Source organism: Schistocerca gregaria, chromosome 5 (genome assembly GCF_023897955.1).
Source record: "Schistocerca gregaria isolate iqSchGreg1 chromosome 5, iqSchGreg1.2, whole genome shotgun sequence".
Taxonomy (NCBI): Eukaryota; Metazoa; Arthropoda; class Insecta; order Orthoptera; family Acrididae; genus Schistocerca; species Schistocerca gregaria.
In genome coordinates, this window is record NC_064924.1 from 250,614,694 (window position 1) to 250,641,275 (window position 26,582).

At 42.4% G+C, this 26,582-nt stretch overlaps 1 protein-coding gene and 1 pseudogene across 1 annotated transcript in view; both read left to right on the top strand.

The window, feature by feature from the left end:
• LOC126272046 (thrombospondin type-1 domain-containing protein 4) overlaps window positions 1-26,582 on the top strand; it is a 2,052,781-nt gene that overhangs the window by 1,931,742 nt on the left and 94,457 nt on the right. The window contains exon 9 of the mRNA XM_049974560.1: window positions 2,643-2,724. Coding sequence (XP_049830517.1) covers window positions 2,643-2,724 — 82 coding nt within the window. The remainder of the gene's footprint in view (window positions 1-2,642; window positions 2,725-26,582) is intronic.
• Window positions 19,240-19,357, top strand: LOC126274400 (5S ribosomal RNA; annotated as a pseudogene).

A 26,582-nucleotide genomic window follows, 5' to 3' on the forward strand; every position in this document is an offset into this window, starting at 1 on the left:
GCTGACTAGGCATATACGCTAACCACTACGGCACCCCGGCACATTGCCTTTCCGCAACTGCACAGACGACCTTAACGCACCTCCCCCCTCAATCCACACATACTAACGAACTGCTAAAGCGCCTAAACAAGTCTGTGCGAATGATGTCAGACAAAGGAGATATAAATATAAAAAACGGGCATATTTTGCTAATTTTCACTCCATTACGTCATATGGTATCATATTTTGGGATAACTCCACAAACTGAGAAAAAAATTTTATAGTACAGAAGCGTATAATAAGAGTAATGTGTAGTGTAAATCGAAGAACATCATCTCGAAACCTATTCAAAGAATTGGGCATACTAATGAAGTTCGTTGTAGATAATACTTATCTTTTTCCAACTAACTGCTTAGCAACTTTATCAATACTAGGAATCAGAACAATATAAATAAAGATTTCAAATCACTTACTCTTGCCCAGAAAGGAGTCCAGCATTCAACAACGCATATTTTCAGTAAATTACCAGCAACCATTAAGAGTTTAGTTTCAGACAAGGCACAATTTAAATACAAATTAAAAGAATTTTTGGTGAGCAACTCCTTCTATTCCCTCCATGAATTTCTCAACAAGTGCAGTAGACCCTTTTAATGAATATTTATCATACCAAAATTACTGTCAATACTTGGTTGTAACAGCCAGGTAACTACCTACCGTGTGAATGATGGATGTATGGAAAGTAGATGTAAGTCTTAAGTCTGTAAACAGTGAAAGATTAATTTTAAATCTTGTATATAATTTGAGTGTTCGTAACTGAGGATCAGTCAAATGAATAATTTACTTTAATTTTTGACATTACTTTGTTGTAATAGCCAAGTGACTAGGTAATGCGTGAATGATGAATTTAATGAAAGCAGATGTAAGTATTAAGCCTGTAAATATTAGAAGTTTAATTTTAATTCATGTACATAATTTTACTGTTTATTGACTGAGGATCATTAAAATTAATGAAACTCAAGTTTTTCTAGTTACATTTTTGTAATGTCTTTATCTGACATGTTCCACACCCAGGAGGATCCCCTCTTTTGTGGGTCTATGGAATGAATAATTAATCTAATCTAATCTCCACATTCCTATTCACGCCTCAGCCCAGCTGGTATTCCGTCTAGGGTAGTCCCTGCAGTTGTGCAAAGCCACTGTGCAAGGGTGGCGTAGTGACTAGCACATCTGCCAGTCCGCAGGAGACCCAGATTCGAATCCTGGCCTTGATAAAAAATTTCATTCGTCGCTTCAGTTTGCGTATATACATCATAGATTATAGAGATTTGGAAAGGTCTCGGAAACCATATAGTCTCATTTGATTAATTACACTTGAGTCACCGTGATTTATGAAGGTCCCCTGGACATTACAAAGAGCGTGCCATGGTTTCTAATACAGCATTCCATCACTACGGACGGCGAAGCTTGCTCTGCAACGTGCTCCCGTGCTGGCTACAATGATGCTAAGCAGTTATTGGGGTAGGACTTTCCATTCGTCCTCCAGCTCGGTTGACAGCTGCTGGATGGTCTTTAGTGAATGTTGACGTGCCTCAACATCTCTCCCCAACGCATCCCACACGTGCTCGACGGGATTTAAGTCAAGCTAATGGGCAAGCAAGTCCAGTCGCCAAATACTCTATTGTTGCAAGAGGCCCTTCACCAGCGCTGTCCGATGCGATCGACCACTGTCATCCACAAAAAAAAGGACGTGAAAGCTGAACGCACAAGATACTGGTTTTTATCTTGTCTCATTAGTCGATGTCAATTAACCGCCTTAGGTTCACCAAATGCGATCAAGACATTTGTGTATGAAAACGTAGTTGCTTAGTTCTGACAGTGTCAAATTTCATTTACCACGCAAAACCCCCGTGAAGTTGGGAAAGTAGGAGATGAACTGACACATCAACTCTTCGGTTCGAATGAGTTCCGCCAGCAGAAGCAGAGGGCATTGGTCGAATTTCAGTCCGATACATAATTTTATTCTGTCATGGACTTTCATACAATGTAGTCTGAACTAAGTTTCAGAGCGAGAGTTTCAATTTGGATGTAATAGTTTTCAATATCGTACACTACCTTCTTCAGCCCTAATTTGAGCTCTCAGAGCCGGCCTGTGTGGCCGAGCGGTTCTAGGCGCTTCAGTCTGGAACCGCGCGACCGCTACGGTCGCAGATTCGAATCCTGCCTCGGGCATGGATGTGTGTGATGTCCTTAGGTTAGTTAGGTTTAAGTAGTTCTAAGTTCTAGGGGACTGATTACCTCAGAGGTTAATTCCCGTTGTGCTCCAACCCATTTGAATCACTGGAGCTCTCAGATAATTCTCTCACACTTGATTCTTCTAAATAGCTAGACATGTAATGAGTTTACATTGTAGCCCTCTTTTGATATCGTCCAGCTCTTTCAAATTTATTCATTCTCATTTTCCAACATTTCCATAAATTTAGGTTCAGCACCATTGGGAACGGCGTGACAAATGACGCACTTCGCTACCTTATAGTGTTCTCCGACGAATCCAAAACAGTTACTTTGTTTATATTCATAGGAAAAGTCATATTTGTCGAAATATTATCATGCTGAAAATTTATTACGAATACTGGTATTATAAATGATGCATTATTTCTTCACAGATCATCTATCAAGAACCAAACCCGGGAATTAAATACGAATATATGCTGCCGATGAAGGTTGATCCTGTTCCACCCATTCCAGGTAAGAAAATTCACTAAATGATGCATGAATTTCTAACAAATATCTTTTGATGATGTACGGTGATATTAAAGTCAGAGATGATTTTGCACAGTTCATTAATTACGTCATCATTAAAGTGTATCGTATTATTTTTACTCAAGTAATGTGACGTGTTTTGTTCCCTAAAAAGTCATTGTTTGGAACAACGAGTGATTGGACGTAATAATTGTTGGGATATTTACCCTAAGCTTCCATTCTTTAAATTCTGCCCACTATCGCATAATTTTTACTCAAGTCATTTGATGTGTCTTCTGTAGACGAGTGTTTTCCAAGCAATCCACTATCGAACTTCGGAATGGAATCAACTCAAGGAAAAACTTTGCACCTTAAAGTGAACTATGCCGAAGACTCCATGCACTTTTAACCTAAAAAGTATATTCTTTCACTGCCAGACTGATAGCTTTGCAACTTGCCCTCTTATTGACTACTTTTCAACCAACTGTATGGTTCGGCAAACCACATCACATTCTTAGCCACTCCAATTGTTTTCCGCAATGCAAATAATGGCATTGCCTCTTCGAATCTTTAGACAAGACGCAAATTGCCTAGCGAAAAGCGATAGCTGTTTTAGCTCGCAGTCGGTTTTGAATGTAAGGCACTGTAAAAATTAATATGTTAGATTTGCCGTGATTTACCTAAATCATGTTTATGAAAATGCCGAGACGCGTCCTCCAACGAGGCTATATCGGATTTCTGATTCGTCAGTGTCCATACAGCTGATTTTTAAGTTAGTAATGTCATCTATGCCTTCCATTATACATGATAACTGTACGACGAAGATTTGCACTATTGCCATCTCCCTGTTTTCATGATTTTAGCCCTTCGGCAAAGGACTGCGGCGCTGTAACAGAAACATTAGGAATAGTAAAACGATAGTACCACCTTCAACAGAAGAGGAAGAGGGACACACCTTTTAAATAATTTGCGGAAACCATGGAACTCCTATATCTGAGCTTCTCTCCCAATTGCGAGTTGACTGTCTTAATCGATCTGCAACCTTGTTTAGTAAGAGAGAATATTTGAAAGTAACAAGAAAATTCTTGAGAAGCAGCTTACTCATACGACATCGAGGTCTAAGGGGAAAGTGGATTTTTGCTTTTGGGTTCGACGCGGCCGCCACGAATTCCTCTCTTGTGACATGCTCTTCAACTGAGAGTGCCATTTTCACACTACGTCCTTAATTATTTGTCGGAAATATTCCAGTCTCTGTCTTCCCGTGCATATCTTACCCTCTACAGGTTCCTCTAGAAGGTTAGAGTGCTATAGCATAGAACATTTTTCAGACTTCCGCCTCTAACCAGCCCATAACAGAAGTTTAATATAATTTATGATTCTGTTTTTAAATGGTGGCATTCTCTTTTTAGGTGCTGCAGTATTTTTCAGAAATTACAAAAATTACTCCGGAAAATTAAGGTTTATCCAAATGTGAAAACATGTCCAAGGTACAACGCGGTCATGCGTCTAGGAAGAAATATTCGATTGAAATTCAAAAGCGTTGCTATCGAGAAAATCTTGTCAATAATATATTTGGTCACATGTCTGCTACATTTTTACTCTGCTACACACCAACAATCAGTAAGTGAAACCAAATTAAGAAGAAGCGTCATCACCAACCAGTTAAGAGCTAGATACATTCTGAAACTCAAGCCATTGGTAACTAACACAAATTTCCATTTTCAAGACAAGTAACATTTTTAATAAATTAGCGAAATTTAGTTAATTAGCAAATTTCTTTGTTAATAGACCCCCTTCTGTTTCAAGGTAGAGGTTGGTACTCGACCGGCCATCACTTTGTATAGCTAGTTTTAAAAAAAATACAGAATCTTGCTTGGCATAAAATTAAAATAGTTTTCCGAATAGCTTTAATATCTTTTACATCGCTTAAATATGTACGACTCGAAATGTGTACAAATGCTGCACAGGACACACCCTCATATCTGTCACCAACAAAAACTGTTTAAAATTGACTAAACGCTTATGGTGATCTCTTGTGAGCAGTCTTTCGTGTGATTCTAAAATTGCTCACTTGACTGACAGACCGAGCAAAAACTATCATATACCTGTGCGCTCTTTGCCTGTGTTAGTCCGTCTTTGCCTTGGTTGGTCCGTCATGTGTCATTAAGTCTTCTTTCCATTGTGCCACCGCAACGTCGGAAATGCCTCTCTTGTAACTTCACCTGTCCGAAAGCGAAACTGATTGTCACCTAATAGATCCTCAGGTTTTTTTTTTCAATTTTTCTGTATGCTGATCTTTACAGCAGCTTGGATTCATGAGCAGCTAAGCTGATTACGCAATAGCTCTCGCATTTATTTGTTCTTGCTGTCAGTAATATCTTTCCGTCAACAGTCTTGACGATACTACGCATCAAGCAGAATAGTCGCTTGTTTGCCACTTCCACCAATGATTTCAGAATTATATGTTTTATTTCTTTTAGACAAGTCATTTTATAAACAAAAATTCTCTCACACCAGGAAGTTAGCTCTTGTTCAGCGCGAATTCTGCTGTCGTGTTACAGTGAGGGCTATTTAGCCAGGAACAACAACAATATACCAGTGTTACTATAACGCGTCGTATTCCACTCCAGAAAATGTGTAGTGCTACAAACCAACGCAAGACCAAGTTACAAATATCAGCGCCAAACGAAAGAACTCCTAGAAAGCGTGCCAGCAAATCACGCTTCCTCTTATGTGAAAAAATCTGCAGGAAGTACCACCAATGGCAATGTTTTACATCATTGAAAGGAAACGTGTATGGTGACATAAACATGAATATTCAATCAGATCCACACACGCACTTGAGCACTTTCGTGAAAGTAAAAATATATGTTTGTTGAGAAAGTATGACTTGACGTGATGTTTACTTAAAAGTAATCAGCGTAAAATGTCTCTCAGACTACTCTCATTTATTTGGACCCAGGGCAATAGCCTGGCATTGCCTTCATGAACGAGTGCAGCAGGGGGACAGCCATCCAAGAAAAAGACAGGCTGAATAGGTGTACAAGAATATAGCACGTAGGATGTCTCTCCGGTGAACGAACTATCTTAAAATCTCTTTGCAGAATCTTCTTTATGATGAAATGGAAATGATATGAGCGTTTGGTGTCATTGGCCGGGAGGCTCCATACGGGGCCGGTCCGGCCGCCTTGGTGCACGTCCTGCGCGCCGGATGGGGATTAAATGATGATGAGGACAACACAACACCCAGTCCCTGAGCGGAGAAAATCCGCGACACAGCCGGGAATCGGACCCGTGCCCGTAGGGCGGCAATCCGTCACGCTGACTACTCAGCTATTGGGGCGGACTTCTTTATGATAAGTACATTTCATACTCTGAATTCTGGATAGATTCCAATGCGAAAAATGAAATCACGATGTTGTCATGAGAAAAATGTTCAAATATAAGAAACATACGTCGGGAAGACCAGACTGAAAATCAGACACAAGTTCCCTGGGCTCTTGTCATGTGCCTAACAATTAACCGCCGAAAGTCAGCTCCGAAATACTCCCTCTCTCTCTCTCTATCTCTCTCTCTCTCTCTCTCTCTCTCTCTCTCTCTATCTCACACACACACACACACACACACGCACGCACACACACACACACACACACACGCACACACACTCATTCCTTTGAGTTGAACAGCTGCACTCCTATGCATTCTTAAGCATTCTTAATTTTTGCTAATTTGTTTTTAATTTCATAAAAAAATTGTTTTGACTTTTTTGTAAGCTGAATCTGTCCTTACGGCGACCATTTCCTTTTCGATTTTTCTGCAGCCACATTGCCTTAGTTCCCTACACTAACTATTGGTTTCATTCCCAAGTGACTTCTACTGTCGTATACCTTTCTTTTCCTCAACATTACTGTATTTTCTTCTATTGTTGCATCTTCTTCTCTTGCCGGTCAGTTCAGCTATTTCTTTCTTAATCAAAGGTTTCTCCGCAGTTGCCTTCCCTGAACTTCTATTAGTTTGGCCAGCATCCGTAATAACCGTGTTACAGAGGCATCCATTTCTCTTCAATTGAAACATCTGCTGTCCTTTAACGCAGTATCTGCAGCCGCAGTTAATTTCAAACGCACATCATAATTACTGATTCTCCCTGACGATTCTCTTCGGCTTCAGCTTCCTTCTCTTCCTCATTGCTAACACCATATCTGCACCTCGGTACGCCTTGAATCCAGCATCTGATTTCGGAATCTCTCTTATCACAATGTAATTCAGCTGGTGTCTGTCCATTTAATTATTAGGTTGGTGCATAAGTTTCTAACGTTTTCTCATAAGTCCAATAAACACAAAAGATATACAGAACAGACACCTTAATCATCTACAATATATTCTCCTTCACTATTTACATTAATTGGCCAACATGAGGGTGACTTTTCAATTCCACAACTGTATAAATTACGTGGTTTTGAGGGGAAGTACTCATCGAGCCATGTTCGGAGCGCATTTTCATCCGGAAAGTAAGTTCCTTCAAGATTGTTCGGTAGACAGCGGGAAAGGGCGCAAGATCGGGTGAATAAGTGGATGCGTAATTACTTCCCGACTCAATTCCTGTACAGTGTTCCTTGTCAGTGTAGCAGAATGCATGCGGACGTTTTCTTGAAGTACCATTAGTTCACACAATCTTCCTGGTCGTTGTTATCGGTCTGTGTCTGCAAGGTACTTGTTCACAGCAAATGGCATTAGTGACGGTTACACCTCGGAGAAGCAATTCTTAGCACACCATACCGTGGCGTTCCATCACATGCATAGCATTATTTACCACGGATGCTAGTAGGTCTTTTGCAGGGGGAGTTGCTGCTTTGTTTGATCACAACAATTCCTTTCTTTTCCTTACGTTAGTATAAATACACCATATCTCATTAACAGTAACGAAACACGATAGGAATGGTCGGTATTTTCACGCGACAATAGATGTCGAGCAAGCAGAGATGAACATACGGCCACTCGTTTAATTTTGTGATTTTTTGATTTGAATGATATTCATATTACATTTTAATTTTATAGCCAGCTGCAGTGGCCGAGCGGTTCTAGGCGCTTCAGTCTCGAAGCGCGCGACCGCTACGGTCGCAGGTTCGAATCCTGCCTCGGGCATGGATGTGTGTGACGTTCTTAGGTTAGTTAGGTTTAAGTAGTTCTAAGTTCTAGGGGACTGATGACCACAGCAGTTAAGTCCCATAGTGCTCAGAGCCATTTAACTTAGAGCATACGGTAGCCATATACCCGATTTTTTAGCGTTCCCCATTGCATGCAAATGTCGCACGACGGTGAAGTGATCTCAGTTCATCAAATTCTCGAGTACGGGTGCGCTGACCTGAGTCATTGTGGAATAATGCGTTTAAACGATTTTCATCAAATCCCGAAAGTCTTCCTGAACTTGGAGAGTCGCAAATGTCAAAACGATCCTCCTCAAAACGAGAAAACCAAGTTCTTGTAGTGCTCTTTCCTGTGGCATTATCCCCATTAAAGGCGCAAACGTTTCTGGCTGCATCCGCTGCTGTCACCCCTCTACTGAACTATTACAGAAGAATATGTTGGAAATGTTCCTATCTCTCCACATGGCACTCCATTTTATAGCGTCCACAGTTAAATCATTACCTCCACGTGACAAAATGGCAATATGAAAACTCAAATAGCAACAGACAACTACAAATGAAAAGTGACAGTCGATAAATAAACCCATAGCAACCGGAATACCGACGTGCAAAACAAGAACACTACGAACTTATGCACTTCCTTTGATCTAACGAGAACATGATCAGCTGTCGTCCGACATTCCTCGCCCCTGATGGAATACGGCGGAATTCAGACGGCCTCGAGGCCAGAGGGGAGTTCAGAGACCTCCGCACTACAGCTTGGCTGAACGGAACGATTATACCAATTTGCTTCACACAAGGCGCTCACGGCCAGGCCAATTGCCGCAGCTACGTTTCAATTATCGACAATTGGATATGGCGTGTCGCGACACCGCATCGACCGCCAGTGCGACAATTTGGCCGCGTGCCCGCTGGTCACTCCGCCGTCAACTCGATTGGAGGTCAGAGTAAGCAAAGGCGCCCGCGGTGCCGCGTCCTTCGCCAGAATGTGCTTGCAAAACTATTTTGTCAGACGATAGTATTTTTTTTATCACAGGTGCCCTGAAGATTAATGGTAGACTTCTATGGTATTAAAAATTATTTCAGAATAAATCTTTCACTCTGCAGCGGAGTGTGTGCTGCTTCGAAACTTCCTGCCAGATTAAAACAAAGCGCCGCACCGGAGCTCGAACAGAACTTTACATTTACGGTCACGCTTCGGCATGCTGTTTTAACCTTCCATGATGTTTCAAAACAGAGCACAAACCTCCAGGCTGTGGCTAAGCCACTTCTCCGCAATACGCTTTCTTCCAAAAAGTACTAGTCCCACAAGGTACAATAGCCGATCAAAAGTACCCGGACATCCGTATGTCCACTGAGGTGACAGAAAGTCATAGGATAGTCATATGCACATATACAGACGGCGGTAATATCGCGTACACAATGTATAAAAGGGCAGTTCATCTGCAGGGTTGTCATTTGTACTCAGGTGATTCACGTGAAAAGATGTCTGACGCGATAATGGCCGCACTACCGGAATTTACAGGCATTGAAAGCGGAATGGTAATTGGAGCTCGACGCATGGGACATTCTAATTCGGAAATTGTTAAAGAATTCAGTATTCCTAGTGTGTAGGCTGTTTAGGGTTTTATGTTGGTAACGGCAGGTAGCGCTCTATATGAAAATCACTGACTGTGCTGTGTGAGGGCTGAGGTTGGTTTGATTTGTTGGAGTATATGCCATTGTAGTGTTGGGCAGTTGGATGTTAACAGCGCGTAGCGTTGCGCAGTTGGAGGTGAGCCGCCAGAATGACGTTTGAACACTATTAAGGTAAATACATTGTTTGTTCTCTATCAAAATCTTTCATTTGCTAACTATGCCTATCAGTAGTTAGTGCCTTCAGTAGTTTGAATCTTTTATTTAGCTGGCAGTATTGGCGCTCGCTGTATTGCAGTAGTTCAAGTAACGAAAATTTTTGTAAGGTAAGTGATTCATGAACGGTATAGGTTATTGTCAGTCAGGGCCATTCTTCTGTAGGGATTATTGAAAGTCAGATTGCATTACGCTAAAAATATTGTGTGTCAGTTTAGTGTTGATCAGTATAAGTAAAGAGAGAAATGTCTGAGTACGTTCAGTTTTGCTCACGTGTTTGAAAATCAAATAGCGTAAGAGTTTTATCGGAACAGTAATTCATTAATTTTTTAAGGGGACGTTTCACTAGATCCATAGTGTCAAGAGAGTGAGAATACATAATTTAAGACACTAACCTCTCACGCAGTCGCCGACGGCCTACAGTTAACGAGCGACAGCAGCGTGTTTTCTGTAGAGTTGTCAGGGCTAACAGCAAACCACACCCCGTGAAATAACCATAGAAATCAGTGGAGCAAGCGCAAAGAACGTGTCCGTTAGAACAGTACGGTGAAACCTGTCGGTAATGGCCGGCCTGAGTGGCAGAGAGGTTCTAGGCGCTACAGTCTGGAACCGCGCGACCGCTACGGTCGCAGGTTCGAATCCTGCCTCAGGCACGGATGTGTGTGATTTCCTTAGCTTAGGTAGGTTTAAATAGTTCTAAATTCTAGGGGACTGATGACCTCAGAAGTTAAGTTCCATACTGCTCAGAGCCATTTGAGCCGTTTTTGAACAAATAGGGACCGTCGATCATTGCGGAAAGTGATTGTAAGAAACTCGCTTGAAATCTGCGGAAGGAATCACTTGTGATTTCCAACGTTGTACCAGAAGTACAGATAACACAATGATTGCGTGTTTTGTTTCGGAGCCGGCCGCGGTGGCCGTGCGGTTCTGGCGCTGCAGTCCGGAACCGCGAGGCTGCTACGGTCGCAGGTTCGAATCCTGCCTCGGGCATGGGTGTGTGTGATGTCCTTAGGTTAGTTAGGTTTAAGTAGTTCTAAGTTCTAGGGGACTTATGACCTAAGATGTTGAGTCCCATAGTGCTCAGAGCCATTTGAACCATTTTTGTTTCGGATCATCAGTCCTCTGAGTCGTTTGATGCGGCCCGCAACAAATTCCTCTTTTGTGCCGTCCGCTTTATCTCAGAGTACCAGTGCCACCATACGTCCTCAATAATTTCCTGGATCTATTCCAATCTCTTGTCTTCCTCCATAGCTTTCATCCTGCACAGCTCTTTCTAATACCATGGAAGTTATTTCTCGATGTCTTAACTCATATCATCCTATCCCTTCTTCTTACCTTTCATCATCATAATTCTGTACACCAAATCATAAAGGCTTCGATTCTCTTCTTTCCTTGTTGTCCTATAGTTCATGATTCACTACCATGAAATGCTGTGCTCCAAAAGTACGTTCTGACAAATTTATCCCTCAGCTTAAGACTTATGTTCGATACCAGCAGGTATCTCCTGGCCAGGAATGCCCTATGGGCCAGTACTAATATAATTTTTATGTACTCCTTGCATCGTCTGCCATCTGTTATTTTGCTTACAAGATAGTAGAATTTCTTTACTTCCTCCACTTCATGTCCCGCAGTTTTGATGTTAAGTTTATCGTAAGATCATTTCTGCTACTGTTTATTACTTTCGTCTTTCTTCGGTTTCCTCTCAATCCGAGTTCTGTACTCATTGGAGCGTTCATTCCACTCAATAAGTCTTGTAATTTTTCTTTGCTTCTGAATCAAAATGTTGCAGAGCAGGGGCGAAAGACTACATCTCTGTCTCTCACCCTTTTTTATCCGAGCACTTCTTTCTTGGTTTTCCACTCTTACTGTTCCCTCTTGGTTCTTGTACAAATTGTATATTATCCAGTTTTTGCCACAGCTTACTCTTCTTCTTTCAGAACTGCCTTTCACCATTTACATTTTCGAACGGTTTGCCAATCTCGACAATTCTACGAATGTGTCTTCGTGTTACTTCAGCCTTGCTCCCCTTATCAGTCACAACGCCAGAACTGCCTCTCTGGTCCCCTTAGCTTTCTGAACGCCAAACTCACCGTCATCTAATATGTCGTCAGTTTTTTCTACCATTCTTCTTGTCAGCAGCTTGGATACATAATACATGATACAGTTCTCGCAGTTAACTGCCATTGCTATCTTCGATATTGTATGGGTGATTTTTTCCTGAAGTATGAAAGCACGTCTCCAAACTAATAGATGCTACGCACCTGCTTGAATAGTCTCTTGGTTGCCACTTCCCACAATGATTTCAGAAATTTCGAAGAAATCTTATCTATCCCTTATGCCTTATTTGATCGCAAGTCTTCCAAAGCTATCTTAAATTCTGACTGTAATAATTGATCCCCTATGCTTTCGATTTGACTTCCATTTCCTTCTCAGGCTCGTCATCAGACAAGACTTCCCCGTCGTAGAGGCCTTCAGCGCACTCCTTCGACCTATCCGCTCTGTCTTCTCGCCTTTAATTACACCGAGATTTTTTTCCATTTCTGTACGCTGAAACAGTGTTTGCGACTAACATTTCTTCATATTGTTCCTGCAACCTTTTCTTCTTTGCTTCCCGATACCTCCTATTTATTTAATTCCTGTCTGAATTACATTTCTATATTACTGAATTTCCATGAACTGTTTTGTACTTCCATCTTTCATTGATCAGCTGATGCATTTCTTCTGTTAACCAAATTTTCCTCGCAGTTACCTTCCTTGTACCTGCAAATTAGAGCTGTAATATAGATAATGTTATGAGAAAGGCGAGCTAAACACTGCTATTTACTAGCAGAACACGGTTCGACTAAAGGGACTGACAACAATACGCTTGTCTGCCCTCGTCTGTAGTATTTCTGCGCGGCATGGGATCCGTACCGGATAGAACTGACGGAGGACATCGAAAATGCTCGGAGGCGGACACATACTTTTACATTCTCGCGAAAACGGATGGGGGGGGGGAGGGGAAATGTCACGAATGTGATATGTGATAACGCGAGTTGGTCTGGCAGGCATTAAAACAAAGGCATTTTCCTTTGCGGAGCAAACTTTTTGGGAAATTTCAATCATCAGCTTCCTCTTGAAAAGGAAAAAAATGTTTTTGATGCCAGTCTATAGTATATTATCATCATAATAAAATAATAGAAATCAGAGCTGGTGCTGGAAGATGAAATACTCACTTGTCCCGCGCGCTCTTCGGGAGTGGAGCGGTAGAGAATCGGTCTGAATGTGGTCCGATGAACCCTCTGCAAGGCACTTAAGTTGAACTTACATAATAGTCATGTAGATGTAGATGTATGTTTATCTTCCTACTGTGCATAGGGTGTCAAAAAGAAAAGGGTACAGTGGTCGCGCACCTCTTCATAGGCCACACATAACAAGTGCTAAGTGACTCTTGAGGTGGAGTAGAGAGTGACATCCTTGGACAGTAAATAACAGGGAAGTGTCATTTGGAGCGATGAATCACGCTATATCCTATGGCAATCCGATGAAAGGGTTTAAGTTTGGCGACTGCCTTGAGAACGTTACCTCCCGTCATGTGTAGTGGCAACATTGAAGTACGGAGGAGCGGGTGATGTGTTAGGTGGATGTTCTTCGTTATTAGGGTGTGATACCGTTATTGCGCTTAAGGAAACGCCATTTCGGAAGAATATGATCACATTTTACAGTATTCTGTAATGCGTACAGTGCTCGAAGAATTCGGAGACAGTGACTGCAACTGCTTGACAGTGAATCCAGTCATAAAGCGGTACCTGCTGAGCAATGGTAAGCAGAAACATTCCTGAAACGATTGGGCTGCCCAGAACCCCAATGTTAACCCGTCGGAAGACCTTGTGGATGAGTTACAACGTCGACTTCACTCCAGACCTCAGCATCCTACGTTCTTTCTCTATGAGTTACAACGTCGACTTCGCTCCAGACCTCAGCATCCTACGTTCTTTCTCTATGAGTTACAACGTCGACTTCGCTCCAGACCTCAGCGTCCTACGATTTTCTCTATGAGTTACATCGTCGACTTCGCTCCAGACCTCAGCATCCTACGTTCTTTCTCTATGAGTTACAACGTCGACTTCGCTCCAGACCTCAGCGTCCTACGTTCTTTCTCTATGAGTTACAACGTCGACTTCGCTCCAGACCTCAGCGTCCTACGTTCTTTCTCTGTTTCCGTCTCTTGAGGAAGAATGGGCTGTCATTCTTCCACAGACATTCAGAGACCTCAGAGAAACTGTCCCCAGCAGACGTCAAGCAGCCATAAAGACGAATTGTTGACACACCCGTATTAATGCTCATTAGTAGGAGTGCGGATGCTTTCGATCAGTACCAGAAAGTTACTGGGAGAACGTGCGAGGATGGTTGGTAAGCCGTGTTTGATAGCTTAGTCGGTAAGAGGACTGCTCGCGAAACTCAAGGATCTCCGTAGCCAAAGTCATAAAGCACATCAGGTTGACCTGAAGGTAACCCTTTGTTAGCACAAGACAAGTTCTCTATGTAGTGCACAATATTGCTCACATATAGGCTAATTAAATATAAATATTCAAAATTTTAAAATAATGACAGAGGTACGGTTGCAGATACACATCATAAAGGATAGAAATAAATTAAATTTTAAGTTAAAAGTCCTAGTGATGAGTTTGTGTATTGAAGGGGTTGAAGACGACTGCAGGAAATGAGATCAACAGAACACAAATGGTTTGGATTCTTTTTGGTGAACTAAATAGCGTTTTCTAAACGAAGAGCATAATATCTCTGAGAAGGAAATTTTACAATAGGTATGTATCGGCACTCCTGACTTACCGGCGTGAGAATGTGCTTATTGTGGAGAACTAGATCCACGACGGGAATTATTAGGAGAGAAACTCTGATAAGGAAGTCAAAAACAAACTGTAGTGGAATAAATCGTAATGAAAATAAACTGGAGGTAGGTGGGATAGGTAACAAAATAAATGGGTAGTAGACAGACCACGTTCCAAAAGACATTAATGAGCCAGACGACGCTCGAAAGAATGATGGGTAAGCACAGCTACACATCGACTACGGGAGCCCTTTATCTAGCGGTAAATATCTAGTGGCTAATGAGGACATCTTAGTTACGAGTGGAGCAATTAATTTATATATTACAGCATCACCATCAAGGAATTTCACTCTGGTGTGTATTTGCGTCTTTTGGCATCAGTTTTGATTTCTTGCATCCATTTGCGCCGTCTTTAAATAGCTGCACTAAGATTCTTAGAAGGACAGAAAGCCATTTCCAGCCGTAAAATTGGACAGAGCCTTCTGAAATGTCCAGCTGCTATTGTCTAGCACTCGTATGGTGAGCGCACAATCAAAGGCCTCGGTCGTTGCTCCTTACTCTTCCGGCTTTCAGACATTTCTAGCTGGCTTCTGAGACGACCGTTTTGAAGACTGGTGTCGGAACGGGACAAGACACGCGTCTTCCAAGAAGTAGGCACTCGAGGAGAGTGCCGCGAAATAGCAACAGCGCGCCGTAGTGTGCGCCGCTCCGTGTTAGGTGTATGGGTAGCGCCAGTTTTCCCTGGTAACACTGCTCAACAAATTTCAGGAAACATCTCAGCCTCGTGGCAGTATTATTAGTTTAATGCCCTGTTCTTTGCCACCCCGCAATCTTTCTAAATAATGCCGCCTTACCTGGAGGAATCACTCACCCGCTTCGCTAAATTAGCGAATCATCCTAGTATTGTTAGTTCAGTCTGTATCTCGTAAATAGTATATTATAGGCGTCCGTCTCGCTTTCTTGTCAAAATATCGAGAAGGAAAGGCTATCAACCTGCTAGAATTTCTTTGGTTCTATGCTTCAGTCATGAAGGTCTGCAATTCTTCGTTGTACCAGGGAAAGTTAGGGCAATCGTCAACAACACATTCGGCCACAATAACATATACAAAAATACAAAAGAGAACCAAAAGACAGAGAATTTCTGTATTTTACTGTAGTTGATCCATGTCTACGTCTATATTTACATGTCGCTGTACACTCACAGGTGATACAAGAGAGAAACAACTGTATGTATGCTTCCACACGAGACACGATTTCCTTTCTCTTGCCTTTGCGATCCTTCACGGTGTCCTTAAGTGTGTTCAAACGTGTGTAAAATCTTATGGTACCTAACTGCTAAGGTCATCAGTCCCTCAACTTACACACTACTTAACCTAAATTATCCTAAGGACGAACACAAACACCCATGCCCGAGGGAGGATTCGAACCTCCGCCGGGACCGTCCTTAAGTGATTTTAAGCTGTCAGTGCTAATGCTGGTTCTCTAAGCTTTCCCAATAGCGTTTCACGAGACGAGGTGGTGTTCTCCCCAAGGACTCCCATTTCCGAAATAATCGAGTGTTAATGGAATCCACCATTAATAAATTGGGCAGCATGCCTGTGAATGCTACCGTAGCTCGACGTGTGTTAGCATCCTATAGTGGCTTACCTTCTGTGTTTTGTATTTTAAAATTTTGTGACTAAAGCTTTATCCCTCGATATTTACTCGTATTTTATGTGAGGTATGCCACTTTGAGTGTTTTACTTCTGATGAAGGCAGTCTTATTAGTTGCCGATACGTAGCTCAAAAGACTTCATTTTTGCTACCGAAGGCTGTTATTGCTTTAATTTTACATTGTAAACAGTCGCTGATAACGCAGCCATGTTCAAAATTTTAATGCTTCGTTGTCATTTTTTATTCCGACATGGTGGGAAACCCAAAAACTTGAGAAATACTCAACAAGGCGTCGCACAAGGGTTCTGTATGCGGTATCCTTTACAAATGGGCTACACTTTCCTAGAATTAGTATAGAGATTGTGACTGATCAGTTGGCCAAATGTCTGATTTGTTTAATTTGAAAATGCAACATTTTTTGGGAAATACGTTGTGTCCCACCTTGCTGCCCCTGCCGAGTAGTCCACCTCTCTGACGTGGCGGCTTCTCAGTGTGCCTACATCGAGGCGAGGCCAAGAGCGCTGAGGACTGTGGCGGCAGTCCCCAGATGGCACCAGCGCCGACTGCACTGTATTACCAACCGTCGTTACGTACACCAATAGTGCACAGCGTTAACGGCAGCCCGATTGTGGAGTCAACGAGTGAGGCGCACACATTATAGCCTGTAGCACCAGCCAGTCTTGCAGGTTCACTGTAGTAGGCCGTGCGACTTTGTAACTGGCAGCACAGGGAGTTACACAGTTCATCGGTAATTCAGCAGAGCTCATCATCGACAGAGTCAAGCGTTCAGGATTTCTTTACAGACTGCAGTTTGTAATCGTCTGCCAGGAGTCTGTCTTCGCCAGCAGTCAGAGGGTGTCAGCTATGCAGGCCAGAGCTCACATTAGCAACAGTCGGAAGAGAGTTCCCACAGACCCGGAATCAGCTCTCGAAAATAGGGACCTCCACAGTCCGGGCAGCGACGTGTTAAATGGCTTTGTCACTGGGCTGTTTTTTACTTCCGGAAGAGATTGTTCGTTTATGGAACTTAATTCTCAGCCGGGACTGACTGTTGTTTTATATGAACTGGATGTACGTTTTTGCAGGCATGGTCATGAACATATAGTCATGTACATGTTCTAAGTATTGTGGGTAGCAGCGCTGCAGAATGCACACAGCGGTCATCGCATTATTAAGTTATTAACAGTATTATGCCAAAATGCACAGTGAAAAATAAGCAAACAGCAAATAAGTATTTTCAAACATATAAAACTAACCCCTACACTTATCATGCTGTTTTTAAATTAAATACATCTTATATTTGGACAACTGTTGCATTATGCTCTCAGTACTGGTATTGTGATACATTTGTACTATTGTTTCACAAAAGATTTATTTTCCCAATAAAAAGTCGACCTTTCGCATTCCCTACAGTCGAACCAACGAGCTTGTTCCTTTCTTGTCGTTTGCAACGCTATGCCTAGGTATTTAATCTACAAATGTGTGCCAATGGGTTCACCAGTAATACTGTTCCCGAACATTGCAGGACTGGTTTTTTCCGTTTTTGCACGTTTAGAGCAATCTACAAATTTTTGCCACTTTTAAGAAGCGCCATCTCAATACTGGAAATTGTTATCCAGTTCTCTCTTACTGCATCATTCCATATGCTAGATTGTACTAGTACATTCCGCCAAGGCACACTTACTTACTCCAGACGAAATATTTCAGTGCTCTGCCTTTGTGACGGCCGGGTGGCTGCCCATTGCCCAAGCCTACAGTAGACCAGCTCTTCTCCAGCTCCTTTGTTTTCTTGCAGCTTGGGTGCCTACTCACCAACTGCCTTTTCATCTTATCGTTCCTCTGATCTCTTTCGCCACTTTCACCTTCTTCACTAATCATCTGCTTTCCACTCCGTACCGTGAAACAACCTGGTTGGCTTCCTGGGTTTTGTTAATAATCTTCAAGAATTGGCATTCGTATTCTTCTTCCCTCTAAAAAATTAAGACACCATTTTCCTATCAGCCCCTGGCCATTCTGTTGTTTAGCTTTTTCCGACAGTGGGGTTTTCACCGTGGTGTGGAAATTTAGATGCTACAATAAGCGTGTTATACCAACCAATTGCCATCGTGGTAAAGTTCCCAGGCCTCAATAAACCGCTTCACTAAGCCGTGTGGAACATCCATAAGCTCTCTTGCTTAGGGTATCTGCGACCTCCTGTAGGCACTCAGTACGGGGACTACTCCAGAAAATATCCACACTAATGAGTTTTCACTCCTCTAGAGCGTTTCCTTCCTATTTCCGGAGGCATCTCGTGCTCTGTCTTTCATATGGTAAAGCTATGGTATTTCAATAGTACCACACCCTAGTAAGCAGCGTTTGCAGTACATTCAGCTACTGAAGGAGCTGAAAGCTAATCACACAAGTGGTAATAGGTTCTCCACGTGTATAAAGAGCTAAGCTGTCTTAGGCATTCCACTTGGAAGAATGAGACAGCAAACACAACGATCGAGGTGGTTCCCACCAAGTTCTGATAGATTTCTGGGACAACAGGAGTATTTTAAGGTGTTTACAGTGCCCTCCGAGTCACTTGCAAAAATTTGTAGATGTAAGACCTTACGCATAATATGGTTGAGGGAGCACATCCTCTCTGGAGAAGATGGTCGTCACGTAACGGTGAACGCTATTTTCGTGGATTTTGTAAGTTCTGAGCTTAGATTTTGTGAATCAAAAGTTTATATTGGTGGTCAATGGGTGTTCTGGAACAAAATGATGTTAAAGTACTAAAATAATGAAACTGTTGCCGTTTACCAAAAATTAGGGAATGAAGCATATATATTAAATCATAATTCAAATATATTTTTACGCTAGCAATAACGTGTTTTCTGGCATCGCTTTCCTGGATTTTATTCAAAAACCGACAACTGCACTACATATTTATGTAAGTACCACAAAATTTTATTTTGTTATTATACTGGAATTTTTTCATAATTCTGCTGTTTTTATGGTATTGCAAAAAATAGTTCCTTATCTATGAGAAACAAAAATATATTTTGCATTTAGTGAACTGGCAATGGCCTTGCCGCAGTGGATACACCGGTTCCCGTGAGATCACCGAAGTTAAGCGCTGTCGGGCGTGTTCGGCACTTGGATGGGTGACCATCCGGGCCGCCATGCGCTGTTGCCATTTTTCAGGGTGCCAATTGAGGAGCTACTCGACCGAACAGTAGCGGCTTCGGTCAAGAATACCATCATAACGACCGGGGAAGCGGTGTACTGACCCCAAGTCCCTCCTATCCGCATCCTCCACTGAGGATGACACGGCGGACGGATGGTCCCGGTAGGCCACTCGTGGCCTGAAGACGGAGTGTTTATTTTTTATTTAGTGAACTACACAAACCTGAAAGACTTACATTAAGACAACTCGCTTTATTCATCGTTTTAGGTGGCTGTGTGGCATGAAACTTTCTTGCTGCTGGTGATTTCAAAGGCTTTGATATTCTCAACCGTTACCACATTGGAGCTGCCTCGCCTTTGTCGTCATCCTTTCGTCCTTTCGTTTTTACTCTCTTCTTGCTTTTGTGCTGTTGCACTCTCTCTCGCAACTGTAAAAGTCTTGGTCGTTACCTACTAAAGACGCAGTGCTAAAAAAAAAAAAAAAAAAAAAAAAAAAAAAAAAAAAAAAATCATCTATCCCATAGCTTAGGATACATTAGCAAATTATAATATGTTCTAATTCAAAATTACTAACAACAAGCAGAATAACCTTTATTTCTCGAGGTCGTGCTGACGTTTCGATAAACATTTCCTTCGATAGAATGCTGAAACCCATCTGGACCCTGCAGCAACGGTACCAAATGTTTCAGAGCAATCACATGGTGTGGAGCGCACGCTATGTCAGGCACAGCTAGCCTAGTTTACTGGCTGAGTTAGCAATAAAGAAAAGTATAAGGTAGCATACATGATACGTAAGGAAATAAATAAGTCAACGTTTTCCAGTCGGGGCACAAATCCTCACTTGTTCATCCAGTTTTAGGCTTGACATAGCATCACTGAATCACTTAACCTCACGCTTGTTAGCCTTTGAAAAATGTGGACCGATTCCTACTCCATACTGGTCCATCTGTAACTGTAGCCTCGTCCTCAATAGCGTCGTCATCAACGGGTAGTTACACTTCACCATCCTTTCTTTTGTTGTTCATCCGACGTTCCTGGCCAGCCACACATATGCCCATCCATTCTATGAAGAAAGAAGCACGACTGAATTGAGAAAGCAACGGCGAGAGTTCCTTCTAAGCTTTTACAGACGATTCCCAGAGAGATTTGTCATTTTTGTTGCTTTAAAAATATTCTTGTAACTTACTTCAATCCCCAACAGAAATTTTGAAACTACTTTTTGAAATGATTTATGTCCATTTTTCAGGAAGAACTCTGTGATAAGGCTATCTGATTTGCAATAGGGTTCAAGGATGCAAGAAGCATACTTGAATATACAGGGTGATTCAAAAAGAATACCACAACTTTAAAAATGTGTATTTAATGAAAGAAACATAATATAACCTTCTGTTATACATCATTACAAAGAGTATTTAAAAAGGCTTTTTTTTCACTCAAAAACAAGTTCAGACACTCGAGCAATATCAACCCAATACTCCAACTCGTTCCACACTCTCTGTAGCATATCAGGCGTAACAGTTTGGATAGCTGCTGTTATTTCTCTTTTCAAATCATCAATGGTGGCTGGGAGAGGTGGCCGAAACACCATATCCTTAACATACCCCCATAAGAAAAAATCGCAGGGGGTAAGATCAGGGCTACATTTTCATCACTCGTTCTCGGCCGTCCAGAACTTTTCACTTTGCGCAAACACCCATTCTCTGTAAACTGTTTATACCAACGTTTAATACACCACCTATCAGCAGGTTTAACACCATATTTCGTTCGAAATGCATGCTCAACAACTGTCGTCGATTCACTTCTGCCGTACTCAATAACACAAAAAGCTTTCTGTTGAGCGGTCGCCATCTTAGCATCAACTGATGCTGACGCCTAGTCAACAGCGCCTCAAGCGAACAAATGTACAACTAAATGAAACTTTATAGCTCCCTTAATTCGCCGACAGATAGTGCTTAGCTCTGCCTTTTGTCATTGCAGAGTTTTAAATTCCTAAAGTTGTGGTATTCTTTTTGAATCACTCTGTATTAATCCACGTGTACCCAAACCTAACACAAAGGAACAATGTGATCCATTACAGTTTAAGAAAACATGAGATACGAGAAACGACAATGCAAAATCAATAAATTAAAATAATACGTCCTGCAAAAACTTAAATGAAGCACAATTGGAAACATAGTTTAAACCTAGCAGTACCAAGGCATTTTTCATAACGCGCGTTACCGAGAGGGGTGGAGTACTTCATGCCCAGCCTAAAAAAGTTAAAAAGAAAACAAAATTCATTAACTGTTGTAGACTTACATTAATAATATACTTTTTAAAGAGGTACTTATGTGTAAGTCGGGCCCAGAACCTGAAAATATCTTTTAGCAGAGTCTTAGCAATATCAGTGTATTTTCAATGACGTATTACCAAGCTGGGGTAACTTTATGACCACCATGGAAAAAAAATAAAAAATGCAGATTTCGTTAACTGTTCTTAACGTTTACTCATAGCATACTTTTAAAGAGTTACTGATGTGTAAGTAAGGACCTGAAGCTGAAAATACTGAATATGAGATATTTTTGTATAAATTGAGATCTACAAGTAAGACTAAAATTTTTGCTTAAGTTTAAACAAAATCTATCAAATCTGGCTGACGAATTCATTAAAAGCAATAATCACTTTTTCAAAATTTTTAAATATGAAGTAATTGACTAGATTAAAATATTTTAAAGAGGTGGGCATAAAATAATCTGCCCCCCCCCCCCCCCCCCCGCAACGATTAAGAGAATACGGCGATCTTACCCAAGTACACGCTGCAGGTGATGAAACAGCAAATCAGCGTCCTTCCGATACCCAAACTTAGCCGAAAGTGATGCCGTTTCCGACAGTCTATGCTCTCGCTAGCTGAAACGCCGCTAAGCCTCACACTGGTTCTCACAGGTCAAAGTACTTGAGCTCCGCGAGACATAACACGCGTGGCTACACAGAGATAAAAGCAGTAGCGAGCTAGGCAGAGAAGGCGAAGGCCGTGCTTGTGCACTATTGAAACAAATCGTTGCGGGAGGACGATGTGTTTCAATATGTTATTGTTAAAACAACGGAAGCTCAGAAATCAGCTGAGTAACTTCTTTTCAGCGAACGTATACGAAAACAGTTCTACGAAAAGTTCCCATGAACTTTTTTGTTGGACGACTTCGTACAATTGTCCTAAAGACAAAATCAAGGCCTGGAATAGCTTTGTTCAGCTGGAGGTAATCAATCCCCTTCAGAAATTACTGTTTTCTATTGGTTTCGTTGCGGTCGTACTTCCGCCAGCAATGAATTACCCAAATGTTAACAAATGTCAGATATTCAAAGAAACAAAAAGAAAGAAACCACCGATGCTGTGTGAAATGTGATTGGAGAAGATCAGAATGTAACTTACCGTGAGAAGGAAGCATGCTTTGGCTTATCGAGGAGACTGCATGAGCATTCACTTATGAAGATGATCTGTTCCCGATGGATTCCACACCAATTGATCGAAGTTCGAAAAAGAGGCTCGTCTTATTAGATGTGAGGAAATGCTCAAAAATGTCGACTGAGAAAATGCAAACCTGATGTGCACCACCGTAACAGGAGAATAAAATTGGATATATTCATACGAAGTGAGAAAGAAATATGAATCAATTGACTGTGTTTCAAGGTGAACCAAAAGCAACAGAAGTGGTCTGTTTGCGAAGCACTTCCAAGAATGAGGTTGCTTGTTGTTTTGTTTACACTGGAGAAAAAAATGGTTCAAATGGCTCTAACCACTATGGGACTTAACATCTGAGGTCGTCAGTCCCTAGACTTAGAACTACTTAAACCTAACTAATCAAATGACATCACACACACCCATGCCCGAGGCAGAATTCGAACCTGCGACCGTAGCAACAGCGCGGTTTCGGGCTGATGCGCCTAAAGCCGCTCGGCCACAGTGGCGAGCTACACTGGAGATGTCGCGACCATTGCGTTAGAGGATCTAAGAACAATTTTACTGCCACATGTCATCACCTGTCACCCAGCACGCCAAATAGTTGGTTATTTTGCAGACAACAACATCGAATTAATGTTTCACTTCCTGTATTCGCCTGAATTACTGCCAGACAAAAACAGGTGAGGCACCCAGAAAGGGAGAAGGAATCGAAATGAAACTTCACGCATTGAGATGATATGTGATGTTATTGCAGTGATCACAAAATAAAGTCAAAATTATGAAAAACTTGTATTATGAGCCCACTCATTAGAGGCATACTGACCTACAACTGTTGTAAAATGGTCCCTGATATCCAGGATATTGACAGCGGAACTGAATTGATGCCCGACCTGGTTCCACACATATATGATGATGGTATCTGTTCTTTCGGAGATGTAAGAAAGAACAGATACCATCTTGCCTCACAAGTGACATCATCATCGTGACATTTTTCAACAGGACAATACTCGTCCACACGTGACACATGTCGATTTGACAACGTTGAAAAAGTCCTTTTATGCCGATTTTCAGGTGTGGAAATAAGACAGTCGCGCTGAGCCAGGTCAGGCGAGTAAGGTGCGTGGGGCAGCGGAATAGCGCCATTTTTAGCCAAAAACTAACAGAGATGGCTGTATGTGCAAGTGCGTTGTCATGTTGGAAGAACCAGTCTCCTGTCTGCCTGAAATATGGTATTTTTGGTGAAACCCGTTGCTCCGAGATAACCCAATAATCTCTGACAGTTGATCAATTGCCTGTCGACGGTCTGTGAGCACAAGCTCTCGAGTTTTTCGATATTTTCGTCGATTCGGGGAGCTTATAGACGTCCAGAACGAGGTTTGTCATCAATCGACATGCCACCATTTCAAAATCGGTCAAAACACTCCTACATTTGAGCTTTCCCCATAGCGTCATCTTAATAAGCTGTTTTCAACATTAAAACAGTTTCGTCAACATTTTATCTAGTAGAAAACAAAATTTCGCACGTTGTTCACTTAAACTTGCCTTGATAAAAGACGAAGCCAGAGCACTAGCAAAAACAATCACTGCCAGGTCGACAGCACGGGCGGCACTGAACCGGCAGTAAGTTGCGAAGTGCACGTCTAGCGGCAGAAAAGCGTACTACACAAGCTCCGCTCACAGAAATATTATTCCCTTTGACTGGAAAAGACCAAGGCTCTATGTTGGATAGAAATTCCAACAGCTCGATGTGCACTTTGGAGAAAAAGAAATATTTTTCCTTTCACTGTCAAAAGTACACTACTGCCCATTAAAATTGTTACACCACGAAGATGACGTGCTACAGACGCGAAAATTAACCGACAGGAAGAAGGTGCTGTGATATGCAAATGATTAGCTTTTCAGAAGATTCACACAAGGTTGGCACCGGTGGCGACACCCACAACGTGCTGACATGAGCAAAGTTTCCAACCGATTTCTCATACATAAACAGCAATTGACCGGCGTTCGCTGGTGTAAGGAGAAGAAATGCGTACCATCACCTTTACGACTTCGATAAAGGTCGGATTGTAGCCTATCGCGATTGTGATTTATCGTATCGCGACATTGCTGCTCGCGTTGGTCGAGATCCAATGACTGTTAGCAGAATATGGAATCGGTGGGTTCAGGAGTGTAATACGGAACGCCGTGCTACATCCCAACGGCCTCGTATCACTAGTAGGTGAAATGACAGGCATCTTATCCGCATGGCTGTAACGGATCGTGTAGCCACGTCTCTATTCCAGAGTCAACAGGTGGGGACGTCTGCACGACAACAACCATCTGCACGAACAGTTCGACGACGTTTGCAGCAGCGTGGACTATCAGCTCGGAGGCCATGGCTGCGGTTACCCTTGACGCTGCGACACAGACAGGAGCGCCTGCATCGGTGTACTCAACGACGAACCTGAGTGCACGAATGGCAAAACGTCATTTTTTCGGATGAATCTAGGTTCTGTTTACAGCATCATGATGGTCGCATCCGTGTTTGGCGACATCACGGTGAACGCAGATTGGAAGCATGTATTCGTCATCGCCATACTGGCGTATGACTCTGCGGGATGGTATGGGGTGCCATTGGTTACACATCTCAGTCACCTCTTGTTCGCATTGACAGCACTTTGAACAGTGGACTTTACATTTCAGATGTGTTACGACCCGTAGCTCTACCGTTCATTCGATCCCTGAGAAACCCTACATTGTAGCAGGATAACGCACGACCGCATCTTGTAGGTCCTGTACGGGCCTTTCTGGATACAGAAAATGTTCGACTGCTGCCCTAGCCAGCACATTCTCCAGATCTCTCACTAACTTAAAGTGTTTGGTCAATGGTGGCGGAGCAACTGGCTCGTCACAATACGCCAGTTATTACTGTTGATGAACCGTGGTAACGTGTTGAAGCTGCATGGTCATCTGTACCTGTACACGCCATCCTAGTTCTGTTTGACTCAACGCCCAGGCGTATTAAGGCCGTTATTACAGCCCGAGGTGGTTGTTCTGGGTACTGATTTCTCAGGATCTATGCACCCAAATTTCGTGAAAATGTAATCACATGTCAGTTCTAGTATAATATGTTTGTCCAATTAATAACCGTTTATCACCTGCATTTCTTCTTGGTGCAGCAATTTTAATGGCCAGTAGTGTAGTTATCATACTCTCTCGCCGACCGGGCAGTGCACGTGAATGGCAAAGAATAGTAGTAAATTATTTAACTATAGTCAATAAAATTCTTCTGGGTTTGAGGCCTACTTTTATACTTAACTATAATTGTTGGCTGTCGTAAAGTAATATGATGTCTGCTGTTTTACGATTACCTCAGTAGTGAAATTCTTTGTTGAAGGACCGAAGAACAATACCCTTTGCACACTTATGCACCAAGAGGCAAGATTTCTTGAACGGATAGCTGAAGTGCTGGCACAGAAATACACCCGCGTGAGTTACACGGTGAAGTGTAGCGCAGCAGTTTTTCACTGTGTGACGAGGACCTGTAAACGGCGGCCGCCGCTCTCGCTGCACGCGGTGCGAATCTGCGGGTCCTGCAGTCCATCAAGGGGGCACGCACACGCGTGCACTGCGGCACGCAATGCCGCTCAAGTGTTTACTCGTCGGCCACCGGGTTCCGCTCTCGCGCGTGACCCAACGGCCCAGGAATCTGGCCGCCGTTCTTGGAACTCCGGCCGGCTCGCTGACAGATTTCTTGGCTGCGGACGGGACCCACCCACTAGAGTCTTCACTGCCGCTAGAGCTTCGGTCGCGCAAGAAC